The sequence below is a fragment of the Globicephala melas genome, chromosome X (assembly GCF_963455315.2).
Source record: "Globicephala melas chromosome X, mGloMel1.2, whole genome shotgun sequence".
NCBI lineage: Eukaryota > Metazoa > Chordata > Mammalia > Artiodactyla > Delphinidae > Globicephala > Globicephala melas.
In genome coordinates this window covers 36,157,216-36,182,869 of record NC_083335.1, presented here as the reverse complement: position 1 = coordinate 36,182,869, position 25,654 = coordinate 36,157,216, and the positions used below count along the sequence as shown (strand labels likewise).

Sequence of the window (25,654 nt, the reverse complement as noted above, 5' to 3'; positions counted from 1 at the left end):
CCCTGTATCACTGACTGGAAACTCTTTCCAGGCAGTAAGCTGGGGCAATCATAGGGCTCACCTTGTTTGTGTCCTGTCTCTCAGAGATCACTGTTGTTTCTTGCCTGGTGTCCGATGTCTGAAGACTATTGTTTTCATTTTGTCTGGTTTTTCACTTGTTTCAGGCAGGAGGGTAAATCCAGTCCCTGTTACTCCATCTTGGCCAGAACTGGGGACTTTTACATCAGAGAGAAATAAATGACTGTATTGTTTAACCCACTGTTATTTTGGGTTTTCTGTGATTTGCGGCCAAGTCTAATCCTAACAAATACAGGGCTGATCCTTGATTTATTTAGAGCAGTTTCTGACTTTAATATAGAGAAGCTAAGATTTTTAGAATAACCAGAGACTTGAATAGCGCCTGAGTAAGGTCAAATACCTGGATGAAAACTGAAATTTCTGTCATTTCCCATGAGAAGAGTGGTGCTTAAGCAGCCAAATCAATTCCAGCTGGTGCCAGTTGACAAAATAAAGTACATATTTTTACTTAGTATGATTAATTTCTCATTCATGGAGACAGTACAATTAGAGAGACATTTATTCCATAAACTTTCCCTGAACACCTATGGTAGCCTAGGCACTAGGCTATATTCTAGGGATACACATATATGTATAGACTGGGACATACGCTTCCAGCAGCAGGTCACAATTTAGATAAGGAACCCCTTATTTAGATAAGATCTCTTGTCATGTGAATAGCTCATGAATTTGTCTAAGAGGCTTACTGCCAGCTTTTTTTTTTTTAAATAAATCTCATCTTCTATTTTTTTTTTAATTAGGGAAAATGCCTTTTCAACCCATGGTTCTGCAGTGAACCATGTAATTTATATTTTCAGTAATAAGGTAATTTATACTTGTGGCATAAAGAAGCTTCTCCTGGAACAGGATATTCACGTAAACTCAAAACTTTACCAGTATCAGTGCAATGGAGAAATATGTTGGATACCACCCTAACCAAATGATCGAGTTTACCGTTATCAATAATGGTAAAAATGACATGTTCTTCCTGTTGTGAGGCACTGAGAAGGATATAACATTATGGAAAACAAAAAAGTTTAAGCTCAATGTATTCATGAGAAATAATCAGAGGAATCAAATTGAGAGACATTCTGCAAAACATCTGGCCTGGACTCTTAAAAAAATGTTGATGACATAAAAGACAAAAGAAAAAAAAGTGGGGTGTGCGGTTCTAGATTAAAGGAGACCAAAGATACTGACAATTAAATGCAATTCATAATATTTTATTGCATCAAAAAAAAAGCTGTAAGGACATTACTGAGACAATTGGGGAAGTGCAAATATAGACTTTATACCTGTCTGTGGTATCAGAGTTGTATTTCCTGAGTGTGATGACTATATTGTAGCTATATAGGATAGTGCCCTTGTTCTTAGGAGACTCCTACTCAAGTATTTAGGGGTGAAGAGTCAAGATATCTGCAAATACCTCTCAAATAGTTCATAAAAATAGAGTTATAAAGTAGATGTGGGAAAATATTAAGAATTGGTAAATCTAGGTGAAGGCTATGTGGGCGCTCATTGTTCTACTCTTGTAACGTTTCTGAAGGTTTGAAAATGTTCAAAATAGAAAGTTGGTGGGAAAATGAAAAGCTTGACAAGCAGGGAAAAAAAAAGTTTCTCTCATTCCTATGACAGGTGTTAGCTTTGGCTTTACTGAGAGGTTTCATGAATGGCCAGACCTGGACTTGCAGGCAGTAACCAGAAGCTCCTCTGTTCCCCTGGGCCTTGCCTTAAATTATCTCACCGGCTGGATCCTAACCCATTAACTTATACTCCCTTCCCCCTCCCTTTTTGACATACTAAAACCAAGCTCCTTGAATAATGCCCATACTTGAATTCTCACTGAGTTTATATACGCTCAGGAAAGCAACTGATTCAAAGTTGGTATTCTGCTTTTAGTGGTGCATTGGAACTGGTCTGCCTTGGCTTGTACTGGCTAGCATTGGTTCACAGAAGCCAATCACAATGGTAGTTTGAAATCAGGCCTGGTGGAAATATTTACGACATGACGTCTGCACATGCTACAAATCAGGGTCCCTCTACTCCCTCTCCCAGAGCCAGTGGCTAAACATTCACCAGAACACTACTGACTTTCAGCCTTACTGTATGAGAAGTGTCTTGCAGACCTTGTAATTGGTTTACAGCCTTACTAAAGAATCTTGAAGTTCTCTGAGGCCTGCTAACAAATATCCCATAGATTGTTCCCTGGTGTCCTCTATTTGGCCTAAGAGTAGGCTTTGACTAAACTGAAGATGTACGTAAGAAGAAGGTTGTCTACAGTAAAAAGAAAAAAAACTGTTGCCAATGTTCTCAAAAAAAGCCAAAAGGCTTTTGACTGGGTGGCAATTTAATAAAGTGGAAAAAGAGTGCTGGACCAGGGGACAAATGGCGCTATCACTTACTGACTGTATACACTTAGGCAAGGCGGTTAACCTCTCTGAGCCACAATTTTCCCATCTGTAAAATGGGAGTATTAATTGAAGTACTATCTCATGGATAGTACTTTTAGGGGATTCTCGTATCTGTCTTTTCAAGTTGAGACATATAATGAGTCACATATAATCACCGGAGCTAATGTTTAATGAGTGTTTACTAGAAGACAAGCATTGTATTAATTTATTTAGAAATATAATCTCACTAAGACTTCAAAATTCTACAAATTTGGAATTATTAATACTCTCCTAATCTTAGAATTGTGCCCCAAAGCGATGTAGTGTGTGCCTAATACATGTTTATTATTACTGATAATCCCTTGTATTTGCGAATAATTGAATATAGTCTGCAGAACAAGCTGGTGAGCAAACAAGGTAAGTGTGTATAGCCATAACTAAGACTGAAATTAAGTATCTTGCTAAGAGGCAGCAAAATAGGGAGTAGGGCTTCCCTGGTGGTGCAGTGGTTGGGAGTCTGCCTGCCGATGCAGGGGACGCGGGTTTGTGCCCCGGTCCGGGAGGATCCCACATGCCGCGGAGCAGCTGGGCCCGTGAGCCATGGCCGCTGAGCCTGCGCGTCCGGAGCCTGTACTCCACAACGGGAGGCCACAACGGTGGGAGGCCCGCAAAAACAAATAAATAAATAAATAGGGAGTAGAATTAAGCCCTTTGAATTCCCAGCCCAGTGCTCTGCTTCCTGTGTGACTTTGGTCATGACACTACCCATCTACCGGCCTCAGTTTGCTGAGTCTGGGTGACTAATGCATCCCAGTGTGCACAGAAATTTCCCAGTTTTAACACTTCAACTCCCACATCTTGGGAAACCCCTTAGTCCTGGATAAACCAGGATGATTGGTCACCCTACTTGAGTCCACCCTCTCGTTCACAGAATAGATCCAGGCCTCTTCCCAAGAAAACCCACCTAGCTCTGCTACCTAGCTATCTCCTCATTCCTTCAGATCTCATTAGCATCCTATTTAGGAATACTTTCTCAGTCTTTTTTGTGGGCTCTTCTTCCTCTGCCTGTCCAAAATTTCCCCCACAATTCTACCTCTTGGTGATAACCACTGCTAATTTTGTGGTGTATGTTCTTCCAGTATTTTTTTTTACAGTTAGATATATATTATAATTATCATCATTACAAACTTGAGATCATACTGTACAAATACTTGTTGCCCATAATTCCCACTTAACATTATATCATAAGCATTTTTCCAAGTCATTAAAGATTCTTCAAAGAAATATCTTATCATCGACTACATTATTCCACTGCAAGGGATATACCATATTTCTTTACTTAACCATTCCCCTACTGTATGACATTTAGGCTTTTTCCACTTTTTACCGTTATACATAGGGCTCTGACAAATATCTTCATTCATAAATCTTTCTGTACTGCTTTATTTCCTTCAATTACATTTGTAAGAGTGGAATTACTGTGTCAAAGGCTGTGAACATTTTTAAGGCTATTGATACACATTGCCAAAATGCAGAGAGGATTAATTGGGAAGGGAAATTGGCAGCATTAATTTGGAAGACGCATTTGGAAATTGTTTGAACAGTATGTGGGTGATTGTGGAACTTCATTTTATAAATGGCTCTGTGGAAAGAACTTAGATTACTTTGGAAAGCACTTTAAAGTTAACATCTAAGAAGGTGAAAAAATTGTGAATAAAAAGTTTAGTCAATGTATATTGTATTGTTTATTTTAGGTGGCATTTTATAATTAGATGAAAAAAGAATGATACAGCAGGGATCCCTTTTATAATCATTATGTAGACTGTACCTGTGTCCATTATAAGGCACAAGCCTTAATTTTATTATTTGGAATTATTATAGTCCTACTGTAAGTATCTTTGCTAATATGAGAAATTGTTGGTCATATTTTAAATTTATTTGATATAGTATCCTTGGTTTGAAACATAGCTCCAATTATAACATTATTCTTTAAGGAAGTAATCTTCTTCGGATGTTATTTCCAGGATTGCATTTACAGTAAAAAGTGGGCACCGCTTATACCACCGTTCTTTCCTCCTTCCACTGACCACTAGAGGGAAGAAAGCATTCAGAGGTAGTTCACAGTATTATCTCCACCCTCCAAAAAGAGCAAGGTGGTTTCCAACAGAGGCCACCCATCTACCACAGTCTTCAGCGCTTTCCTTCTGAGCCTATTTCTGTAGCACCCAGACTCCATCCTTGCAAAATGGGGCCACCTTTTAGAAGAATTGTTGTCATTTAATTTACCAGAAGGCTACATAGCTCTTTAGGGGACAAAGAGCCACCTCCTCCTGCTTGTCATATTTTTTTTAATAGATCAAGGGAAGCAGATAAGAAATTTAAAGGTAGAGTGATAGGAGCTATTATTCTATTTGTGACCACTGAAAATTAGAATATATGAGGCAGTTAAGACAACGTCTCTGATACTGATACTCTCAGCCCCACCTCAGACCCTCAGCATATTCTTCCTGCCACAAAGTAGAAAAAACCATGACCCCAAGTTCAATAATTCTCTGGCTAAGCAGCGAGTCAGCTTTATCGCTAGGATCATTTTATCCTTGTGCCTAAGTCTCCAAGTGTGTGGCCTCTGGTTACCAGCAGTACTATAGTGTTTGGGGAGGCATTCATATGATGCAGTGGTTGAGGGCATGTATGTTGGACAGATCTGGGATTTAATCCCAGCTTCACCACTTTCCAGCACTATGATCCTTTGTTTCCTTAACTTTTAAAATGGTATTTGCTCCTGGATTGTGTTGGGGCACCCTGCTCTTTGGACCTTTGCTGACTGCTCCTGTTCGGATTGGATGTTGAAATTGACTTAAAAAGCCTAACCTGATAACCCTGCTTGAAATCTCTATTCCAGATTCTCATCTTAACCTGCTAACTCTAAAATAGCCCATGGGTTATACTCTCAGCTATATTTGGGCCTTTGACCTCTATCCAACCACATGGGTCTGCCAGGACTACCTGATCTCCTCAGGCAGGTCAGACCCAACTGGACACTGTGCCACTCCTGGCTGTGCTCAATATCTTCCAAGTCAAGTTTTGCTTTTTGATGACAACAGGGAAATGCTGTGACTGCTGTGAGGAAAGCAACCAGAGATTTAATGCCAGAAGGGATCTTTATGCTTTTAGTTGATTAACCTGGCAAGAGTTTGCAGGAACTATTTAACTTGATTGGTATACTACCTGGCAAACTATCATTCATTTCCTTGCATAATAAATGCTTTTTTTAATCAACATTTGCCCTGTGGGCCTGCAGTCTAGAGAGATTCTAGGCCATATATCTTAATGTGTGCTCTATAATTCTGCATTCTACCCACCCACTGAAGCCACCAAAATAACTACTGCCATTTACTGAGCATGTACTCTGTTTCAAGGCATTGCATTATACATTTAGCGTGTATATGCCATTTAGCCCTCATAGTAGGCCTGTGATGCGTGTGTACCATTATTATTTTTTGGCCACTCCACGTGGCGTGTGGGATCTTAGTTCCCCAACCAGGGATTGAACCCACGCCCCCTGCATTGGAAGTGTGGAGTCTTAATCACTTGACTGACAGGGAAGTCCCGCATGTATTATTATTATTATTATTTGCATTTTACAGCTGAGGAAACTGACACTCACAGGGGTGAACTGCCCAGAGTAACACATTTAGCATGGGGAAACCAGACTGGAACTTAAAATCTAAGCTTGATGTCAAAAGTTTTCTTCAGGGCTTCCCTGGTGGCGCAGTGGTTAAGAATCCGCCTGCCAATGAGGGGAACACGGGTTTGAGCCCTGGTCCGGGAAGATCCCACATACTGCAGAGCAACTAAGCCTGTGTGCCACGACTACTGAGCCTGAACTCTAGAGGCCGCGGGCCACAATTACTGAGCCCCCATGCCACGACTACTGCAGCCCGCACGCCTAGAGTCCGTGCTCTGCAACGAGAAGCCACCGCAATGAGAAGCTCCCGCACAGTGGAGAGTAGTCCCCGCTCGCCACAACTAGAGAAAGCCTGCGCGCAGCAATGAAGACCCAATGCAGCCAGAAGATAAAAAATAAGTCTTGTTCTTATCACTATGCTAAATGATGGCTTACTGTTAAACAAAAGTAGGCCTAAGAGAGTATAACAAATTAAAGTTTTATAAGTCTTTTAGACCTTCAATGCAAAGTCAAGTCACTAGCTGAGAAGAGATTTTGACAGGGGAACTGTGTGCTGTATATTAGTATGTATATGAAGGCGGTGTGAGCAGGAGGAGGGTGGTTGCTAGGGATACCAAAGCCATTAATCCCACGAGGGATAAAGGAGAGGAGGGCAAGAAGTGGAAGAGAGAAATAAGAAAGTTACGACTTTTCCCTTTAGTGTCCCTGTTGGTGGAACCGATAATGGACCATGGTACAAATAAAGGACCATCAAGGGGATAGAAAGAGATATATGGGTTTGGGGCCCAGAGAGATCTGCCTTTGACTCTCAGTTCCACATGAAAGAACTCTCAGTTCTTACATGCAGTGGGAACTTGGTAAATCACTTAACCTCACTAAATCTTTGTTTTCTCATTTGTAACATGGTGTTTAAAATAAATACTTACTCCCCATGGCTATTGTGAAAATTAAATGAGACAGGGTGATGAAATGTAATGGAAGTAGATAGTTGTGATGGTTTTGGGCAGCCTTGTGAATGTACTAAAAACCACTGAATTGTACTCTTTCAAAGGGTTAGCTTTCTGGTATGATATTTATATCTCATTAAAGTATTGAGACAACATACGTAAAATACCTAGTACAATGCCTGGCACATAGTAAATACTTCATAAGTGGTGACAACTATTATTATCTCGTTGTTATGTGTTATCACTTTTATGACGGCGACCATGAAAAAGATGACAATCATTTCCTCGGACAGCTCTGAAAGCAATGTCTATATCTTAGTAGGAAAAATATGTCTCTGTGAGCACATTAGTCGACATGAGGAGATGAGTGGGTGGTTTCTGGACACATTTAGATCACAGATGGGACTACTAGGCTAGGAGCTCATTTGGCATCTATAGAGGGCTCAGGGGACTCGGGCAGCTGGGTCACCTTTCCAGAATGAATTACAACTTCCCCCCTTGGGCTCTATCAACACTTCTTTCAGGAGCCTTGGCTATCTGTGGGCCCAGATGGGTATTGGAGGGTCTTTGACAAATAATAGTAGAGCTGCCAGAAGTGACCAACAGCACAGCCAGTTGGAAAATCATGGTGGCCTTTATGTCACTTGTATGTCACTTGTGTATTTATTCAGCACCTACTGGAAGGCTTAAAAAAACAAGCCTGTTGAAAAGGTTTAGAAAATTTAGAAACTAAGTTAATTTTTAGAAGATCTCTGAGTTGATGGCAAGTTCAAACCCAAAGAAAATTAATGCTGATTTGAAAATAAAGTTGTATTACCATAATTCCTTTTGAAGTCAATGGTTAGAGTTTTGTGGATTAAAAAAAAAAGTCTTCGGTTGTTAATGTAAACCAGGTTGCAATTTTTCTCTGCACTTGGCCAGGTCCCATCTGGCAAGTTACAGATAGGCTGAGCCATCTGTAAAGCAGGTTGGTTACTGCACATGGGCTATAATGCAATGCAAGTGAGCAGGGGTGTAGGTTTTAGATGGTCAGGGACTGAAAACATATGGGTTTTATTTAATAGCATTTCTTAGGGTCCAAGCTACGGACATTTCGTTTGGAGTAGGTGGTGAAGGAAAGAAAGGAAAGGCTAGTCATTACTTAATGCCACAGTTGGCAGTAGTTAATGGCATGAATATTATAAAAACCAGTCATTCCATTTTTAATGGAAAAGAGAATCTTGGTTCAAATAGCCTATTTGGTTATTACCTCATTTTCACTAAAATGTTGACAAATTATGTTATTACAATGATCAGCAACACTTAATAGATGTTTTGAGTGTTCACAAGTTTTCTAATAAAATTTGGGTTATGTACTTTTTCTAATGGCTATCCCTAAGGAGCCAAATCCTCAGGCTAACATAAACGCCACTTGCAAATTTGTACAGATGCTAATAGGAGCTGATTAGTGTACAAAGTTGCTCAAAGTTCAAGATGACTGAAAATGAAGTGCAACCAGTACTGTGAGTCAAGTGAATTTATGTTGCTTTTTACTCTGTCAAGTCCAACAGATAAGCTCTGTTCATGCTAACATTTGGTCACAGTCCCACTTCTCCCCCATACTTGGGAGAGGAGGAATTGAGATGATTAATGGGTGAGAACTGCTACTCCCTACCTTTTATGGTCTCATCATTTATGAAGAGGGGAGTGGAAATGGCTAAGATGTGACTCCCTTCTGGATGCCTGTTCCCATGAGACTCTAGCCACCCACCCCCACCCCCGATCAAGCTCTTCCAAACCTATTTCTCCTCTAAGGTCCTGCTCTAGGCTCGTGCCCTCGTCAAGTACTCTCATCCAGAGCAAACTGTTTTCTGGATATATACCCAGATTTGGATATATACCCTGCTATTGAATAAAGCTAAACGTTAATCCGTGCTCGAGGCTCATAGCCCAGTAGGGGAGAAGGATAATAATAGCAATAACATCAGTGGTAATAGTTGTAGTAGTACTGGTAACAGTGACCGGTTGTTAAGTGCTTGATGTGTGCTAATCACTTTACATACATGATCTCATTTAATCCTTAAAATAAATATTATTCATTACTTTATTCATTCAACAAAACAAAACAAACCAGACCAAGTCCTCCTCCTCTTGGAGCAAAGCTTTCTACATTGAGGTAGGAGGAGAATCAAAGGAGTGGTGTCCTGGAAGCCAAGCAAAGAAAGTTTTTCAAGAAAGAGGGAGTGAAAAGCCATTTCAAATGCTGATGGCAGGTCAAGTAAGATGAAGACTGAGACACGGTCGTTGCAATTAACAAAGTGGATGTCACGGGTGACATTTATAAGAAAGGAGTGGTGGCAAAGAAAGCCTGATTAGAGTAGGTTCGAGAGAGAATGTGAAAAGTGGAGATTTTGAGTATAAACAACTATTTCAATGAGTTATGCTGTAAGAGGAACAGAGATACAGGGCAGTAGCTATAAGAGAAGGTGGAGTTAATGGAGGGTTTGGGGAACTAATAGCTAATAATTAGTAGAGCACTTACTTTGTGCCAGACACTATGCTAATGGCTTTATATGTTTTAGTCTATATATTATAACAACCCTGTGAGATAGGTACTATTACTCCAGGTCACCGATGAAGAAACTAAAGCTTAGAATGGTTAAGTCATTTGCCTAACACAGGATTTCTCAACCTTGACACTCTTGACATGTTGGACCAGATAATTCCATGTTGTGAGGGACTGTCCTGTGCATTGTAGGATGTTTACCAGCATCCCCGTCCTCTACTGATTAGATGCCAGTAGCACCCCACCAATAATGGTGACCAAAAATGTTTCCGTACCTGGCCAAATGTTCCCTGGGGGGCAAGACTGCCCCTGGTTGTGAATCACTGGGTAAAGACCACACATCTAGTAATTGATAAAGCCAGGTCTTAAAAGATGGGCTTATCTGCCTCCAAAACCTGTGCTCTCAACCACTGTACTTTCTTGTACTACCAAAATGGGAAATTTCCCCTACCCTGTTCTGCGTACCTGTGAATCCCTGGGAAGTGGGAAGAATATCTGGTCACTGGGTTAAGGGCATTCCTGCTCACAAGTTCCATGGTTCAGTACACACACCCCTGGCCTTCATAATCAAGGAAAACTCCTTGGAGCTTAAGTCTCTTCCACACTATGGACCCCATACGTAAGATGAAACGGTTGGACGACATGATCCCCCGAGGTGCTCTGGCTCTGCCATCCTGCAGTCTAAGTGCCTAGGTTTTCTCATGAGGCAAATGCTTTTTTTGCGAGGGGGCGGCCAAGGTATATTTGAGGACTTTCAGTTTGGAAGCTGGTCCACAGTTCCCAGGTTGTGTTTGTTTCCGTGTTTGCTTCTTCCCGACTGGCTTCTCCATGGCTAAGGGCCGGCGGCCCCTCGGTTTGGGCCGTGAACGCGGTGGGGCGGCGGGTCGGTGGTTCAGGGCCGCCCCGGGCCTCCCCCTCTGGCTGCGGAGGAAGTTGTGTGTCTCCTCCCGGCCGGTCCTCCTCCCCTGGGAGGCAGCCTTGCGAAGCGAGCTGAGCGGCCCCCTGGGAGACCCGGCCTCCGGGCGCCGGGGGCGGACTGGGTGTGGGAGTGGGTGCTGGCTCGGGGCCCTCGGGGAGTGGGGGCTTCTAGGGACCCCGCGAGGAGCCCGTGCCACTCCCGGGCAGGCGGGCGGGCGATGAGCTTCCCCTCAGGGATCTGGGACACTGGGGCCTGGGGGCGGCTTGTCATTAGGCTGTCGAGGAGCCTGGGGGAGACGAGGGGGCAGGGGCTCTGCTACAGCGCCTGCTCTGCTTCCTCCAAGGGACCTGGGAGGCCTTCAAGCCCGGCCCCTCATTTCACACGGGCGGGAGGAGACTGGCTTCCATCCTGCTCTTAGCTATAGCCAGGCTTGGGCCTGATTTGGAAGGTAAACTCAAAGAGAGATTCGTGTGTCTTACTCCGGTGCCAGTCATTGGAACCTTGGCCCCAGGTGCCGGGACTGGATTCATCAGGCATTAAGCTCTGTCACATGCCTCGAAAACCAGCCCTCTGTTAGGCATGGTGGGACTCCCGGTATTTCTGCGCTGCTGAGCCTCTCTGAGTCTGTTTCTGAGGGGTGGTACCCTTGGGGTTTCTGGGGATCAACACTAATATCTCTGTGGATGTACAGCTTTAGGTACGTTTTTAAATTCATGGAGTGTCTGCGCTGGTTTTAAGAATAACAAATGTTGCTCTATATGGACACGTGTGGCTTTTCTGTGTGTGCTCAGTTAATCATTCTTCAACTGAATTGCAAAGGCTGTGTTTAACCCCTGGCTCCCCTCCCTTCCTGAGCTTTGTGAAGTTTAAGGCTCTGTTCTTACAGCACAGGGGCCCTGTCTGGGGAGCCTGTTTAGACCTGTCTCTTCCTTTTGTTTGCTTTCTTTTTGTCTCTCTCTGGGGAAACCTGGCTCCTGAACCCTGGTTACCCCTCATTCCATTCAGGGCCTCACAGCCTGTTTCTCCACAGCTCCCTGCTTTGCTCAGAGCTTTACTGGCATTCCCGCAGCAACATGTGAAGGGGGCAGCAACCACTGACTGGTGTCAACCCCAAGAAGGAACCCAACCAAAGCAGTGGAATGCCAAGTTGCTCCAATTACTTGAACTAGAAAAGACATGTACAGGGCCAGAGACCATGGTTTCTTTGATATGGCTGATAACCAAACATATACATTAATCTTCCTGGGGTCTAAAGGAACGAACCTTGTTTCCTCTGGGTTTTCAAAAATTAAGGAGTAAAACTAACCTTGTAAAAACTGTAAAAGCTGTCATAGCAAAGCCGAGTGCTTAGTTAAGTCCACAGAGCCTGCTAAGGTCCTAGCTGGTAGGACCAGGATAAGGGAACCATTCTAAGGTATTCTGTAGATTTCTCCGCTGATCAAGCTTTAAGATCTGTCTTATGTGAACCAGTGCCTTCCTTCTTTCATGATTCCTCAAACCCCACCTTTCACTCATAACTCCCACAACAAAATGCATCAAGTAGGAAACAGATGCTCTTTCAGAACCCACTGAGGTGGCCTTTCTCACTGGGCATTGTAGTAACTGTAGGAGCTTTTAGCATGTGATGGAGAGAAGCACCTTACTGTCCTCTCTGTAATCAAAATAAGGTCACTTCAGTGCTGCTGATTCCACTTGGTTTGGGGATGAGTTTTCCTCAGTTGGGATCAGTAGAGACTAACCAATGGGGATACTGGTTTCCAAGGAGTTAGAGGAATGTGGTGGAAAGGAACTAGTACCATCGTTCAGTTCATAAAAAACAAAAAGGTGATACCTTCAATGAAGACGAGCCTTCATCGTCAAATCACTGTTTGAATGTGTATGCATCTCTGCGTGTGTTCAAGGTTGGAGAGAATCATTTAAGAAAGATAGAATCTGAGCAGCAGAAAATGCAAAGTTTCCATTCTGCTGTGCTAGGGGATTTTGGACATGCCACTTAACCTCTAAAAATAGAGAGCATTCTATCCACCTATCATGTCTCTCACTCTAATCCACTCTGTACAGCCCCCATCAAATTAATCTTCCTAAAGAAACATTTTTGTCATAATATTTTAAAAAATAGTTTGTTTAATCACTCCAGTCTATACCAATACCTCCTTTTGAGGACTTGTGCTCTCTGGCACTCAGACTTCCAATCAGATGATGTAGTGCTGTGTAGTTAAGGGCTGCTGCTGGCTGTGGTGTGTGTGTGTGTGTGTATGTGTGTATGTGTGTATGTGTGTAGTCTCCCTAACTCTGGTGCTTGTGATATGTCTGCATTCTCCGGAGTGCCTGCACGCCCCCCCCCAGAGTGTTTCCTTAAATGTTTGTGTAGTGGGTTTGAACCTGATGCAACACAATGAGAAAAACAAAATGCAGAACATAGTCTAGGACCTCTACCTCTATAAGTAAAGGTGGTCACTAAATAATTGGCCATTTGCCTTATGTGTTAAAATCAAAGCTCTTTTGAAAAGACGACAGTGAGGTAAATTTCTGCAAAGCAATGCACATTTTTTCCCATCGACTTCTATAGCTTAAGAGAGATGCCATGCAATTAATTTTGTTAAACATTCTTGGAAGACTTCCATTAATGCAAGTCTTCTCAGAACAGACACCATATTATTTCCTTGACATATACTTGGTAGTTCCATCTCCACACATTTCTAACTCCATTGCAGAGAACTTCCATACAGCGAGTGGCCTACATAAAGGGACAGACCTGTATCAGAGCTGTAAAAACTGATGTGACACCTCACAAAACTTTCATCTGTGTAATCACAGATGAAAACCAGGCTTTCCTTATGCACGGATTTCAGTTCCTGTGACTTTTAAAAGACAGGGATATTAGGAAAACATTTTAAAACCCAGACAAGGATATAAACAGATGCTATACACATGGTCAGGGCTTACTTCTCACTGGGGCAGGGAAAGGACGATTGATTTGCTGAGATCTGGTCTACATCTTCTTGGCATCTTTTTCTTCTCCACTACAAGTATTCCTCCATTCACGACAATCTAATCAAGATGAGCTCAGCTGATTATGGCCATGAAATTAAGAGGCCATTTGACATGGTGGAAAGAACGCTGAGCAGGGGGATAGAATACTTGGTTCAAATCTCAGCTATGCCACTCGCAAGGGACCTTGGGAAAGTCTCTTAACCTCTCTGAAATGGCTTCTTCTAAAAGTCTTCACGTTTAAAGAGAGGGAAAGAGCATTCACACGCATGGTTTAGAAACCACGATATGCCACTTGAGGCTTGGATCCAACCTCCCAGGCTTGAGATTTTATGATTTTTAAATTTCTTTGCTGTCTCACCTCTCCCAGCTCCTGAGATATCCATTGCTTTATTTTATATAAAGTTGTCAAGGTGAGGCTCTAAAGTTGGTGGCATGGCTGTTCGATAGGGAAAGAACAAGAGATTTGGGGACAGTTATTCTTTTTCTTATCTCATTTATTATCTCATCTCAAGTTCTTTTGCCTCTGCTCGTGGGTCCCATCTATTTTAAGTATGGTCTAGGCCGGTGGTTTCCAAGTCTTTCTGATTGCACACCCTTTTCAGTTAAAAGAAAATTAGAGCAGGGCTTCCCTGGTGGCGCAGTGGTTGAGAGTCCGCCTGCCGATGCAGGGGACATGGGTTCGTGCCCCGGTCCGGGAAGATCCCACATGCCGCGGAGTGGCTGGGCCCGTGAGCCATGGCCGCTGAGCCTGCGCGTCCGGAGCCTGTGCTCCGCAATGGGAGAGGCCACAGCAGTGAGAGGCCCGTGTACCACACACACACACACACAAATGAGAGCATACTTTATATATATACACACTATATTATTAATGATTATATAAATTATATACATGTCCTACTCTGCATATATATGTACCTACACATATATTATGAAATGCACACAATAAATAGAAAATGTAAAAGGATGAGCTAAAGATGAAATAAATAGCATGTCAAATGTCTTGTTCATTGTATTATTAGCTAATATTTCAAGGCACCATATACACTTAGGGAAAGATCTTTCATTACTGAGAATGGGTATAAATCCATATTTCATTTAGTCTTCTTGATTATTCTTGCATCATTACTTTTTTGCTGACTTCTTGTCAGGTATGATTAGGTTGCTGTGCTTTTTACCTCACAATGAGGCTGATGGAAAAACTCATTCAAGTAGTAAGAGAAGTGTGAGCGCTGCCATTTTCATGTGCTTACATTATTGGTACTATCTTTTTTTTTTTTTTTTTTTGCGGTACGCAGGCCTCTCACTGTTGTGGCCTCTCCCGTTGCGGAGCACAGGCTCCGGACACGCAGGCTCAGCGGCCATGGCTCATGGGCCCAGCCGCTCTGCAGCATGTGGGATCCTCCCAGACCGGGGCACGAACCCGTGTCCCCTGCATCGGCAGGCGGACTCTCAACCACTGTGCCACCAGGGAAGCGCAATTGGTATTATCTTCAATACATGGTTTATTTGCAGGAATCTTCTTAAGACACTTGTCCATTTTGTGAGGGTTAATGTAGTTAGATAATATAATCCGTAAATCTGCTTAACTGGGCCCAAGGAGGTAGCAATACCTCTGGTATACATAGAGGAAAAAAAAAAAAAGTAAGGGCTCCAGGGTCAACCCTTCCACCTGTGGGCTCCCATTCTTCCCTCAGAATACCTTACAAAGCATATGCAACAGAGGGTGCCAGTGACAATACGTGTATTGCATATTTGAAAGGCTTAATAGTAGTGCTAATAATAGCTAATATTTAGATAGCACTTGGTGTACTATACACTGTTTTAAGCACTTTACATAAATGACATTGCTTTAATCCAAATCTTAATTTCTTTCTAGATGTTTTCAATTTAAATGGAAATAGAAGTCGTAATATTTCCTTTCACACTGATTTTTACAATGGACTGATTTGCATGTGCCAACCTCCCCCTCCACCCAAACCCACCAATTTTGGAGACCACTGATCCAGGCCTTGAGATTTAGAATCTCTGGAGAAGTGCAATGCTTCTGTAAGTACATCTCAGCCACTCTTTCCGATCTCCTGCTGCTAGCATTTCACACCTGCTCATAGAGGACAGAAAACAGGGACTGGTGACACAGGAAGCACTCCGAGGCAACTGAAAGCAGAGAGCAGTAACTGGGTGAGGAAAATGAGAATGAGGGATGGAGAGCTAGAAACGCTAGAGCCGGAGGGAGGGAAGCCGGGAAGGAGAAAGAAGGAAGTTAGAGACCAGAGAAAAACAAGGAGAGGAGAGGAGAGGAGAGGAGGGTACATCTGTGGAGGGAAGATGAAGGCAGATTCTGGGAGAGGAGAGACTACGTCACACATTAGCAGGCAAGATCCTCACCCATGTCTTGATATCCAATGTCTCTGACATATGGATGAGCAGGGCAGGACAAGGAAACTGAGCAGTCTCTAAAGATTTGTACACACGACTCGTCCCCAGAGGAGAGGCCTATGCAATTTATTCAAGCAATGCAAAGATGGGACCATGCTTAACCTGAAGAGTATGTCTCTAAAGCTAGAACTGCAGGCAGGCCAGGCAGGGAAGGTATTTGGGGGGCGGTGTGTGGTGAGTCGACATCCCTGTGACTCTCTTCAGATCACACCAGCCAGATGGCCAAGGAGGAGAGCACGGCACATTCCTGCAGGGGCGCAACTTCAGCTGTTAGGCGCTTCTAGCATCGGCAGTAAAAAGCCACAGCGAGTGATTTACGTCTGAGGCAACTGCCAAGACACCATTCCAGAGGGTAGAACACTGTCAAAAATGGCCTCCGTATCTCACTGCCACACTAGAAAGCACGATAAGACACTTGAGGGGCAAGGAACTGTCATGGTACAGTAGCACGGGGTCTGACTTCGATCATCAGAGCTGGTGGGTTCTTTGAGATCACCCTGCCCAAACCCCTCACTCTTTTGACTGGTAAACTGGGATGCTGAGAGGGGAAAGCAGCAGCCCAATGTCATCCAGTTGGCAAAGCTCAGGCATGGCACTGAGGTCTCTGGCTACCTAAAGCAGTGCTCTTGACTCCACAGCTGCGTATTAATCTCCTCCTCCAGCTCCTTTGCTCCTCTTTAACAGAAGCCTGCCTCACTAGTACGGATAATATGTTCCATAAATCCCACACTGTCCCAATATAATCAAAGAGAGGATTAAGATAACCACAAACATCTGCTGGGCTACGAGTGCATCTTGACTCCGGACAGAGACACTAACTTTTAACATTACCATCAATTATCCTTGACCCAAACAACTATATTTAAAATACACAGGGCTCTTTGATTTTTTTTACTTCCCTCCCCTACTGTCACCCAGTGGCTACTTCCCTGTGCAAACACTTTTCCTCTCCCCCCACAAGGAAGAGGAACAAGGGAAACTCAAGACCATCAACTTTGCATAAGGTTAAGAGGCTTTAAGCAAAAGGTTTGGTGGAGAGGAGGGTGAAATCAATGTCAAAAAGAAAGGTTGTGATTATCTTTCACTCACGATTATTCATGAATGTCCTCATCTTGGAAAGAGAACGAATTGCTGGTAGTAAAACAGAGTAAGAAGCAATCAGGGTTTTCAAGGTCAAAACCCCAGAGGAGTTAGGTAGAGCAAAATCCCAAAGCAAGCTATGGGAACCAGAGTGTGGGCAAGAGCTGGGATCCTTACAGCTAACAAGACCTAAAAAAAGATATGGCAATGACTGCCCTGGCTCTTTGCCTTCTTTTAGCAGAATGGATTCCTCTCTAGACAAGAGACTCTCATCTGCTTCACAGCAACCTAAGAGCTAATCCAGGAGAGCAGGGCTGGAACCATACCCAACCAAATTGGTTGGTTGGTTGGTCAGTCCTTCATGAAACAATCTGTACTGCCTACTGCCCCTGCAGAGTCTAAGGAGACCAAATCTCTGCCCTTTAGGAATTCATAAGATAGTGGAGATCAGACAAGTCATTAGATTGCTGTAGTTCGGCATGAGAAGAAGGATGAGAAGAGTAGATAACCTTCGATCATGGAAAGCTTCTGAGGAGGTGAAGTCCGTGTTCAGTTTTAAAGGATGGGTAAAGAGAGGCAAGTCAGCAGAAAAAGGGTAGAGCCAGTGGAAGTACATATAAAGTGGAAGTACATGTAAAGGGAGTAGCAGGTATAAAACCTGGAATGTAGTAAATAACATAGCAGGTTCTGTGAACTATAAATAGTTCGGTTTATGTGTAGGGTTTTGTTTTGTTTCTTTTTCCAAAGAGGGAGGCTCCTAGTGATGAGAGGTAATGTTGGAGAGGTAGTCAAGGGGCCTGTCATGGAGGACTTTGTAAGCCTGCTAGAGTTAAGATTTTATTGTGAGATCTACGGGGAGCCATTGAGAGATTTTAAGCAAGAGTTTTGTGATCATATTTATGTTTTGGAAAGATGATGACAGCAGGGTGGCAAGTGGACAGTAAATAGTGGGACTGGGGGTTGAGAGACCAGTCTGGAGGCTATTACGGCAATTCAGGTAAGAGATTATACAGGCCTGGATTGGAGAAAAATTGGTATGGAGAAAAGTGGATGGATTTGAGCTCAATTTAAGAAGATAAATAGATGGGATTTGATGACGAATTGGAGGTGGAGAAAAGCAAGAGAAGACAAGAATGACTCCTGGGTTTCTGGCTTGAGCAATGGAGTGCTTGGTGGGGCTGAGATGGGGAAGACATAGGTAGGACTTAGGAAGGAACATGTCTGGTGGGAGTTGCTGGTTGAATTCTGTGTGATACATGTTTGTGGTGCCAGTGAAACTCCAAGCAGAGATATCCAGCGAGAAACTGATAATGCTGATCCGAAGCTACAGAGAAAGGTCTGAACTAGAGATAGACACTGAATATCTATCATCGTATGGGTGGTAGCTGAGATCTCTGGAATATATGAAACCACCCTGGGAGAGGCCTACAGTGAGAAGAGAAGTAGGATGAGGATAGAACGCTGGGGAGTCCCAATCAGAATAGGAAAGAACCAGGAGAGAAGAGCACGATGAAATCCAAGGGAACCGAGAGTTGCAGGAAACAAGGGGGCGTCTCGTGCAGCAAAGTCAAAGAAGATAAGAATGAAAAATGTCCATTGTTTTTGGCAACAGGAAGGTTAGTGGAGACCAGCGTTAGCAGTGAGGCCAGCCTTCAGAGGGGCAAGACGCCTGATCCGCAGGCAGCTGGAGCAAGGCCCGGCCACCCAAGGAGGTCATGCGCATTATGAGCTTTCGCTTTGGAACTGGAGAGGCTAAGGACAGTGGCTGGCCAGGGCACGCAGAGAGAACAGAAAGATGTTTTACCGGAATTGCCTAATTCAGGAGAAAATGGAACCACCTCTGGGTACTCTCGGTAGCCATGGCGCCAGTCAGCTGACACAGGGAATGCCAGCTGTTTGCAGGAGGAGAGTAAATTGAAGGGCTGGTGGTGAATGCATCTGGGCTCTGGAATTCATGGGAAACACACTTTGTGACAGAGAAGCAGCAGGATGCAGGAGATAAGGAATTAAGAACCCTGGGCTGCTTCTCGTGAAACTCAGGCTAGTCTCATAAACTCTCTAGCTAGGACATAGCTTCCACAGCCATAAAACAGGGGCCAACAGCCCTTACCTAGGTGGGGAATCCAAACATTCCCTGTGGTTTGGGATTCTCTGTGATAATGCACCCTTAGATGGCATGGCTAATCAGGAGCTCTCCATGCTTTATGTAAACACCAGAACACTTAAAACAGGGAAAACTCTGAAACGCTATTAAGGAATAGTAGACTCAGAACAAAACAAACAGTCCCGCCTGCTCCCAACTCAGACAGACACCCGCCGGTAATGCAGAGACAGCTTTCAAATCCAGTAGGGAAAAGAGAGCAAGGGATGGAAATGTCAAGCTACAACGATTTGATCAATCCAATGGCAGAAGAAAAAAAAATAACCAGGGAAGAGAACAACTCAAAAGAATGGCTTTTCCAGATAACAACACTTACCCGCAAGAAAGAAAGCTTGAAGTCAAACATTAAATCCAAATTTAAATGTCCAGGGGCGGGGGAGAAACACCTTTATTTAACATTACTAGGCATGTCATTTTTTAAAGTTGCCATTCTCCTGAAGTAGGCTAAATAAGGTTTAGCCGCTGACAGGCTAGTGACCTTGGGCAAATCACTTATCAGTATATTTGTTGCATACAGATAATGATACAGACCCTGGGAAAAGATGCTTTGGAAAGCACAGAGCAGTGCAGCAACGCTAGGCAAGGGCTTTTTACCAGGCATGGCATGCCTTCGAGAAATCAGTTTGAGATGGCTTAAAGCCCAAAAGGGTTGGATCACAGTTGCGCAGGAGTGCTAGGTGTTGTGTAAATGTCTTAATCAGTTCAAGAGGCCTTTGGCAAAGGAAAAATACACACTGCCCAGCAAGCTACGTGCTTGATGTCTCCCCAAGGCAGGAGGCAGGCCCTGCAAAGGGCTGCAGCATATCTCAGGGGTGAACCAACGTTCCGTTCCCCTCCCAGCTCGCAGAGCTGGAGAGAACAGCTTGAAATCCAAAAGGGGCCCTCTTCTCAGCTAAGGAAAACAGTCTCAAATCTTTCTGACATCTGCACAAAAGGGGTACTGAGGGGCTGCCCTGCAGGGTCAACAGTGCTGGGTCCAGTTTAAACAATCCTGCTTGGCCCTGGGAACGCGAGAGGGTAGGGAAGATGAGTAAAAAGGACCTGGCTGCGTGGGCAGCTTCAAGCATCCGTGTGCACAGGATCGGCCCCATGTGCACCGGCCTCCTGATCTACTTGGGAAATAGGACATTCCTGCTCTTGACTCATGAAATACAGCTTGGTCTGGTTCACTAACCTTGACAAGCGTTCCCAGAAACTTCAGGCTTCACAAATAAAGTTTTAGGAGCATATCTGACTGTGTGGACACCGAGTCTTTTAAATATTGACGAAAAAAATCTGTGCGGTGATATTCTATTTTTCTCCATCCCACGACCCTTCAACCACTCATGTTTTCAAAGGAGAAGCCAGATTAGGGCTCCAGATGTTTGGAATCCAAATGAGAGCTCCTCACAGAGGAAATCTACCGCCTTCTATCTTCAAAGATCAAAATCTCAGCCAGGGGTGAAACAATGAGGTCATCGTAGGCATGTTTGCCTGGTGTAGGACTGACCTCTGTTCAGAATATACAAGAATTTCTAGTTTTAAAGGCTCCCCAGCCCCACAAACAGTTCAGAGTTGTTTCTCAGTTCCCTGGCTGCTGGGTCTCTCATGCTCCATCAGGAAATGCCCTTTTGTGTCAAACTTCAAATCTCATCTGCTTCCACTTGGGCCATTTTTACTTGCTGTATCTTTGCAGGGGTGAAGTAAATCAATAAGAATCACCCCTTAGGAAAGTGGGGAGAGGATATGTCCAGGAAATTCACGGAGGAAATACAAACCTGCAATGAATATGTGAAAAGATGCTTAAACTTACATGTAGTCTGGGAATTGAGATGATTTTCACCCATATTAACAAAAATATCAAGTGATGGCAAGGGTATAGAAACATGGGCACTCTTGTACAACAATGCTGACGTAAATAAATTTGAATAGATACTCTGTGGGGTAATTGGTCATTGGCTTTTAAAATTAAAAGTGCCCATTACCCTTACATCTGGTAATTCGTATCCTTAGCGTCAACACTAGAAATGAGTACAAGGACGACTGTTCAAGGATTTCTACTGTAGCACTTCCATTTTTCAAAATAGCAAAAATTTGGAAACAAACTATGTGTTCATCAAAAGGCAAATGGCTAGATTAAACTTTGGGGTGGAGGAAAAGATCTTAAGGACATATTATGTGACCAAACAAACCAACCCAAAACGGCATAGTATACTTATGATTATAGTTTGGGAAAAAAACCCCAGAAAATGAAACTATTGTTATACATATTCATACCTATCTTTGATCATGCACAGAAAAAGACCAGAAAGACAATAGTGGGACCGAGAGAACATCAAGGGAGACTTTTGCATTGTCTGTGTTGCTTGCTGTTGTTTAAGAACATATTCATATATTTGTTGTAGAATTATTTTTTTTCTAAAGTGTTGCCTAGATATAGATCAGAGGAAGAACGTGGGCCTCGCTGGCTGTTGTGAACACGACTTCCCTGGGAGACAGCAGTGGGTAAAGTAAATAGGCGAGAAATCAAAAGACCCAGGTAATAGCCTGAATCTGTCATCAATCTGCTGTGTGACCTGGGAAGTCATTTTCCTTTTCAGAGACTGTTTCCTCTACCATCTGTGGATAAGACGAGAAGCTCACAAAGATACCTTCGCTTTCTAATATTTTATGATTCCCTAAGTCTCTGCCTTTAATGTATAATATGTCTGGTCCCTTTTGATGAAGAGATGGCTTTTTATACTTTTCCTTCAAATTCTGGCATAGTTTGACATTTCACTGTACTGCAAATGGAAAATAATGAAAGAGGAGGTAGAGTGGTCACTCTGTTCCCTGTTCGGCTATGTTTTTAAGGGTTTGGTTGACCTATTTATGCTACCTTCCTTTGACAATGTAAGCTCTTAGGCTGGTTTGAATGTGATGAGAGTGTAAATACAATGCTGCAAGTCGGAAGATCTCAATTCTACAGGGTGGCCATAAATTTTGAAAACGCAGATAGGATTTTATTTTTTTTATGGATTGATCCCCCCCCCTTGAATACTTTTGCTGAGTTATACTAAAGATGCAGGTTTCTTCAGTGCAAATCAAAAATACAAATCATCTGGGGCAACACATCACATATGCATATACGAGGATTGATAGAAATGCTGTATCAAGGCACTGTGTTCATTGCAATTTGCACAACAATTTGAACTGGTCATGGCTATTAAAGGACAATACATTGAATAAATCACTTAATGTTTTGAAACGTGTCCTATGCCTTAATATAATATCTATAAATCATTCTTTATGTATAGTCACCTATATTTCTGGACTTTATGGCTACCCTTGATTTTGGATGAAGCACATCCCTAGTCTGTAGATAACGATTGGACCACTTGTCCCCCAGAGTGGTAGGGAAGAGCCTATCTGTAAATGAGCTATGAAAATTGATGTGCATCTACAAACATATCATAATCTGGTTCTGCACAACTTAATTGCCTTTTGGAAATACACCAGATGAAACTTTGAGGAAACTTCGCTATTGAGTCAATGAAAGAAACCTCTTCCCGGTCCGTCAGAGACTTTGACTAATCTAGTTCTGCCTATCATTAGTCAGCAAAGCTCCTTCCAGCTGGTCTTCATCACTTTGCTTGTTCCATGAGGTCATAAGAGAAAATTCTAAGCAGTTTAATTCTAAAGAAAACACACACACTTCAGATATCGGCTCCTGTGACTATCTGTCTTTCAACAATGAAGGAAGCAACTTACTCGGGCTCCTTTCTCAGGAGAGCATTTACAGCCCCCAGTGCAGTCTTGGCCTCCACATGGCTTTCCATAGGGCTTCTTCTCTCCCTATTAAAAACAAGAAAAAAAGAAAAAAGTGAACCATGTGAAGCAAGAAACAATGCTGCCCAGGAAGCATACCCCTTAGCCACACTCGTCCTAACGAAATAAATCAGAGCAGCTTGGCGGTGTCATGAGTCCCATGAAATAAAAAGCCATCTTAAGCTAGCACCCTTTTAGGTCAGGTCTATACCTCACTATATAGCCAGCTTGGTAGCTGGTTGGGGAACTGTGACATCTCCCCACATAGGTAGAAATTCCAGCCACAAAATACAACAGCATTTCTTTACATGGGGCTGGAAATAGACTCTAGCTGTATCCCTAAGCCCCGCTGGACTTATATATTTGCACTCATTGAGAAAGCAGCAACTGTAGCAGAGAACCTGAGAGAAATTCAAGTGCCAGAAATGTAATGATAGATGAAAATAGCCACCCTGTACTCTGCCCTCAGAATTGTTCTCCTCAGGGTCCCACTTTCAGCACAGCATTCAAACCCCTGTGCCCAGTTAGTCAGATCCAAGTTTCTCAGGTGATACTGAACACTATTCCCTAAACTCTCCAATCCAACTTCCTTTTCCCTTCTCTGCTTTTTTTTTTGGGGGGGGGGGGGACCGCGCTGCGTGGCCTGCAGGATCCTAGTTCCCCAGCCAGGGAACGAACCAGGACCCCGGCAATGAAAGCGCCGAATCTTAATCCCTGGACTGCCAGGGAACTCCCACCTTCTCTGTTTTATGATGATGATTATAACAAGGTGAACTTCTCCAAAGTCCCCCGCATGACCTGACATGTGCTGACCCTCTCCAACCTGTTCTCCTCACTCTCTCCCTGGCTCACTCTGCTTCAATCACACTGGTATTCATGCTATTCTTTAAACACTTAAGCCTGTTCCTGCCTCAGGGCCTTTGCCCCAGCTGTTACTTCTGCCTGGAATGCTCTTCCCCTAGATGTTTTTGATCACTGGCCTCTTTTTATCACCCTAGTCTCAGTTCAATTGTCTATTCTCAGAGAGGCCTTTCCTGACCACTCAACCTAAAGTAGCCCCCAGTTACTTCCAATCATAGCACTGTTACCTTTTCAACATTAAACATTCTGTCTCCCCCCCCCCCGTTAGAACGTAAGCTCCATGTAAGTAGGGACCTTATCTGTGCTGTCCAACACTGCAACCCCAATGTCTAAAACAGTGGATGGCATGTGAAAAATGCTTGATGACCTCACGGAGCTGGGATTTGAACACAGGTCTAACTCCCAAGCCTTGACCTTAACCCTTATGCCTTAGTGTTTTCTAAGTCTTCTGTCTCAATGCAGACTCAAAAATGAGGAAACTGCCATTCTGACCCTACCCACCTTGGGAAAAAAGCAACACATAAATTCTAACTATTATCTGTAATAAGAACTTTATCTCTGGGATGGATTTAGTATCATCCAACTTTTTTGTTTAATGTTGGCTGTTTTGTTCAAAAGAGAAAGGCATATTTATGAGCCAGCCTCACACTTAATCATTCTTGCCTCTTTGTACTGTGAACCTTTTCCTAATTCCCAGGGAGCACTGTGAATTTCTCAGATGGTCTCTTATCTCTTTAGACATTCCCACAACCCTTTATCACCACAACACCTCGGTAATAAGGTAGTGATGGCAGAGCTATGACAAAATATTGCTATTTTAGATTCCAAACACCTTCTTGATATGAAAGATATTTTATCTCTCTTATATGCCTTTGACATGGTAAGTGCTTTTGTACAGTTTCCAGTTTGCCCTCCACTTTATGGTATACAGGACAGGCAAGTTTTCATAAGGGTGAGATCAAGAGGTGCTGTGGAAGGTGAAAGCTGGGGGCTGGAATGGAATAGAGAACAGGGAGGCAGAGCAGCATTGAATTTAATCCTCACCAGTGCTGTGCCCCCTTTGTCTAATGTTGAGTGCTATATTTCTCAGCATAATGGATAATTTCTATTGCTTTTCCATATAGTCCTGTATTCTCCAAGCAGTCTTCAATGAACACGTATAATTAGTAAGGAGAAAAAACACCAGTCTGTTTCCGGATGATAAATTCATCACCTTCAAAGGAGAGGACTCAACAGGCATTGCCAAACTGGTATCTGTTTGGAGCTATGGCCTAATTCGAAACAATGCCCTTTAGGTGTCCCATAAAATTTGTCCATCATGGACCAAAAGTTTCCAGATCTCTAGCGTGGAGCAAGGAGGCTGGAGGCAGGGAGCTGGATAAGACAGGGGGAAAAAATCCCAATAACAGGAGCTGAACAAAAATATAAGGAACACAAGCTGAGGTTTCTTGGGAACTTGGCATAACAAGGAGGCAAAGACACCCAGCTAACAGACAGGAAGCCATCACTGTCTTCTGTCACTGAGGAAAGTAACCAGAGAAGCCCCACTGGCCACAAGGCAATTTCCTGTAATGCTGGTCCTGGCAGTTCCCCCAGGAGTCTTCAATTACACTGGGCGGGGGAGGGGGCCGGGGGGAGGGCAGGGATAAAAGGAGTGGCTTCCAGGGAACATGGCAAGACCAAGAACAGAGGAAGTCTCTGACCTATCCTGGCTTGTCTGGGGACACGCTAACCGTTGCTAAACCAGGCCACATCACTGGTGTCATTCCCACCCTGGAATGCTTTCTCCC

The 25,654-nt window shown here is 43.4% G+C and overlaps 1 protein-coding gene across 1 annotated transcript in view; it reads right to left on the bottom strand.

The window, feature by feature from the left end:
* COL4A6 (collagen type IV alpha 6 chain) overlaps positions 1–24,109 on the bottom strand; it is a 158,298-nt gene extending 134,189 nt beyond the window's left edge. The window contains exons 1-2 of the mRNA XM_070044659.1: positions 24,092–24,109; positions 22,947–23,030 (exon numbers count right to left, since the gene is read on the bottom strand). Of these exons, the coding sequence (XP_069900760.1) occupies positions 22,947–23,030; positions 24,092–24,109 (102 nt within the window). The remainder of the gene's footprint in view (positions 1–22,946; positions 23,031–24,091) is intronic.
* Positions 24,110–25,654: the final 1,545 nt, after the last annotated feature.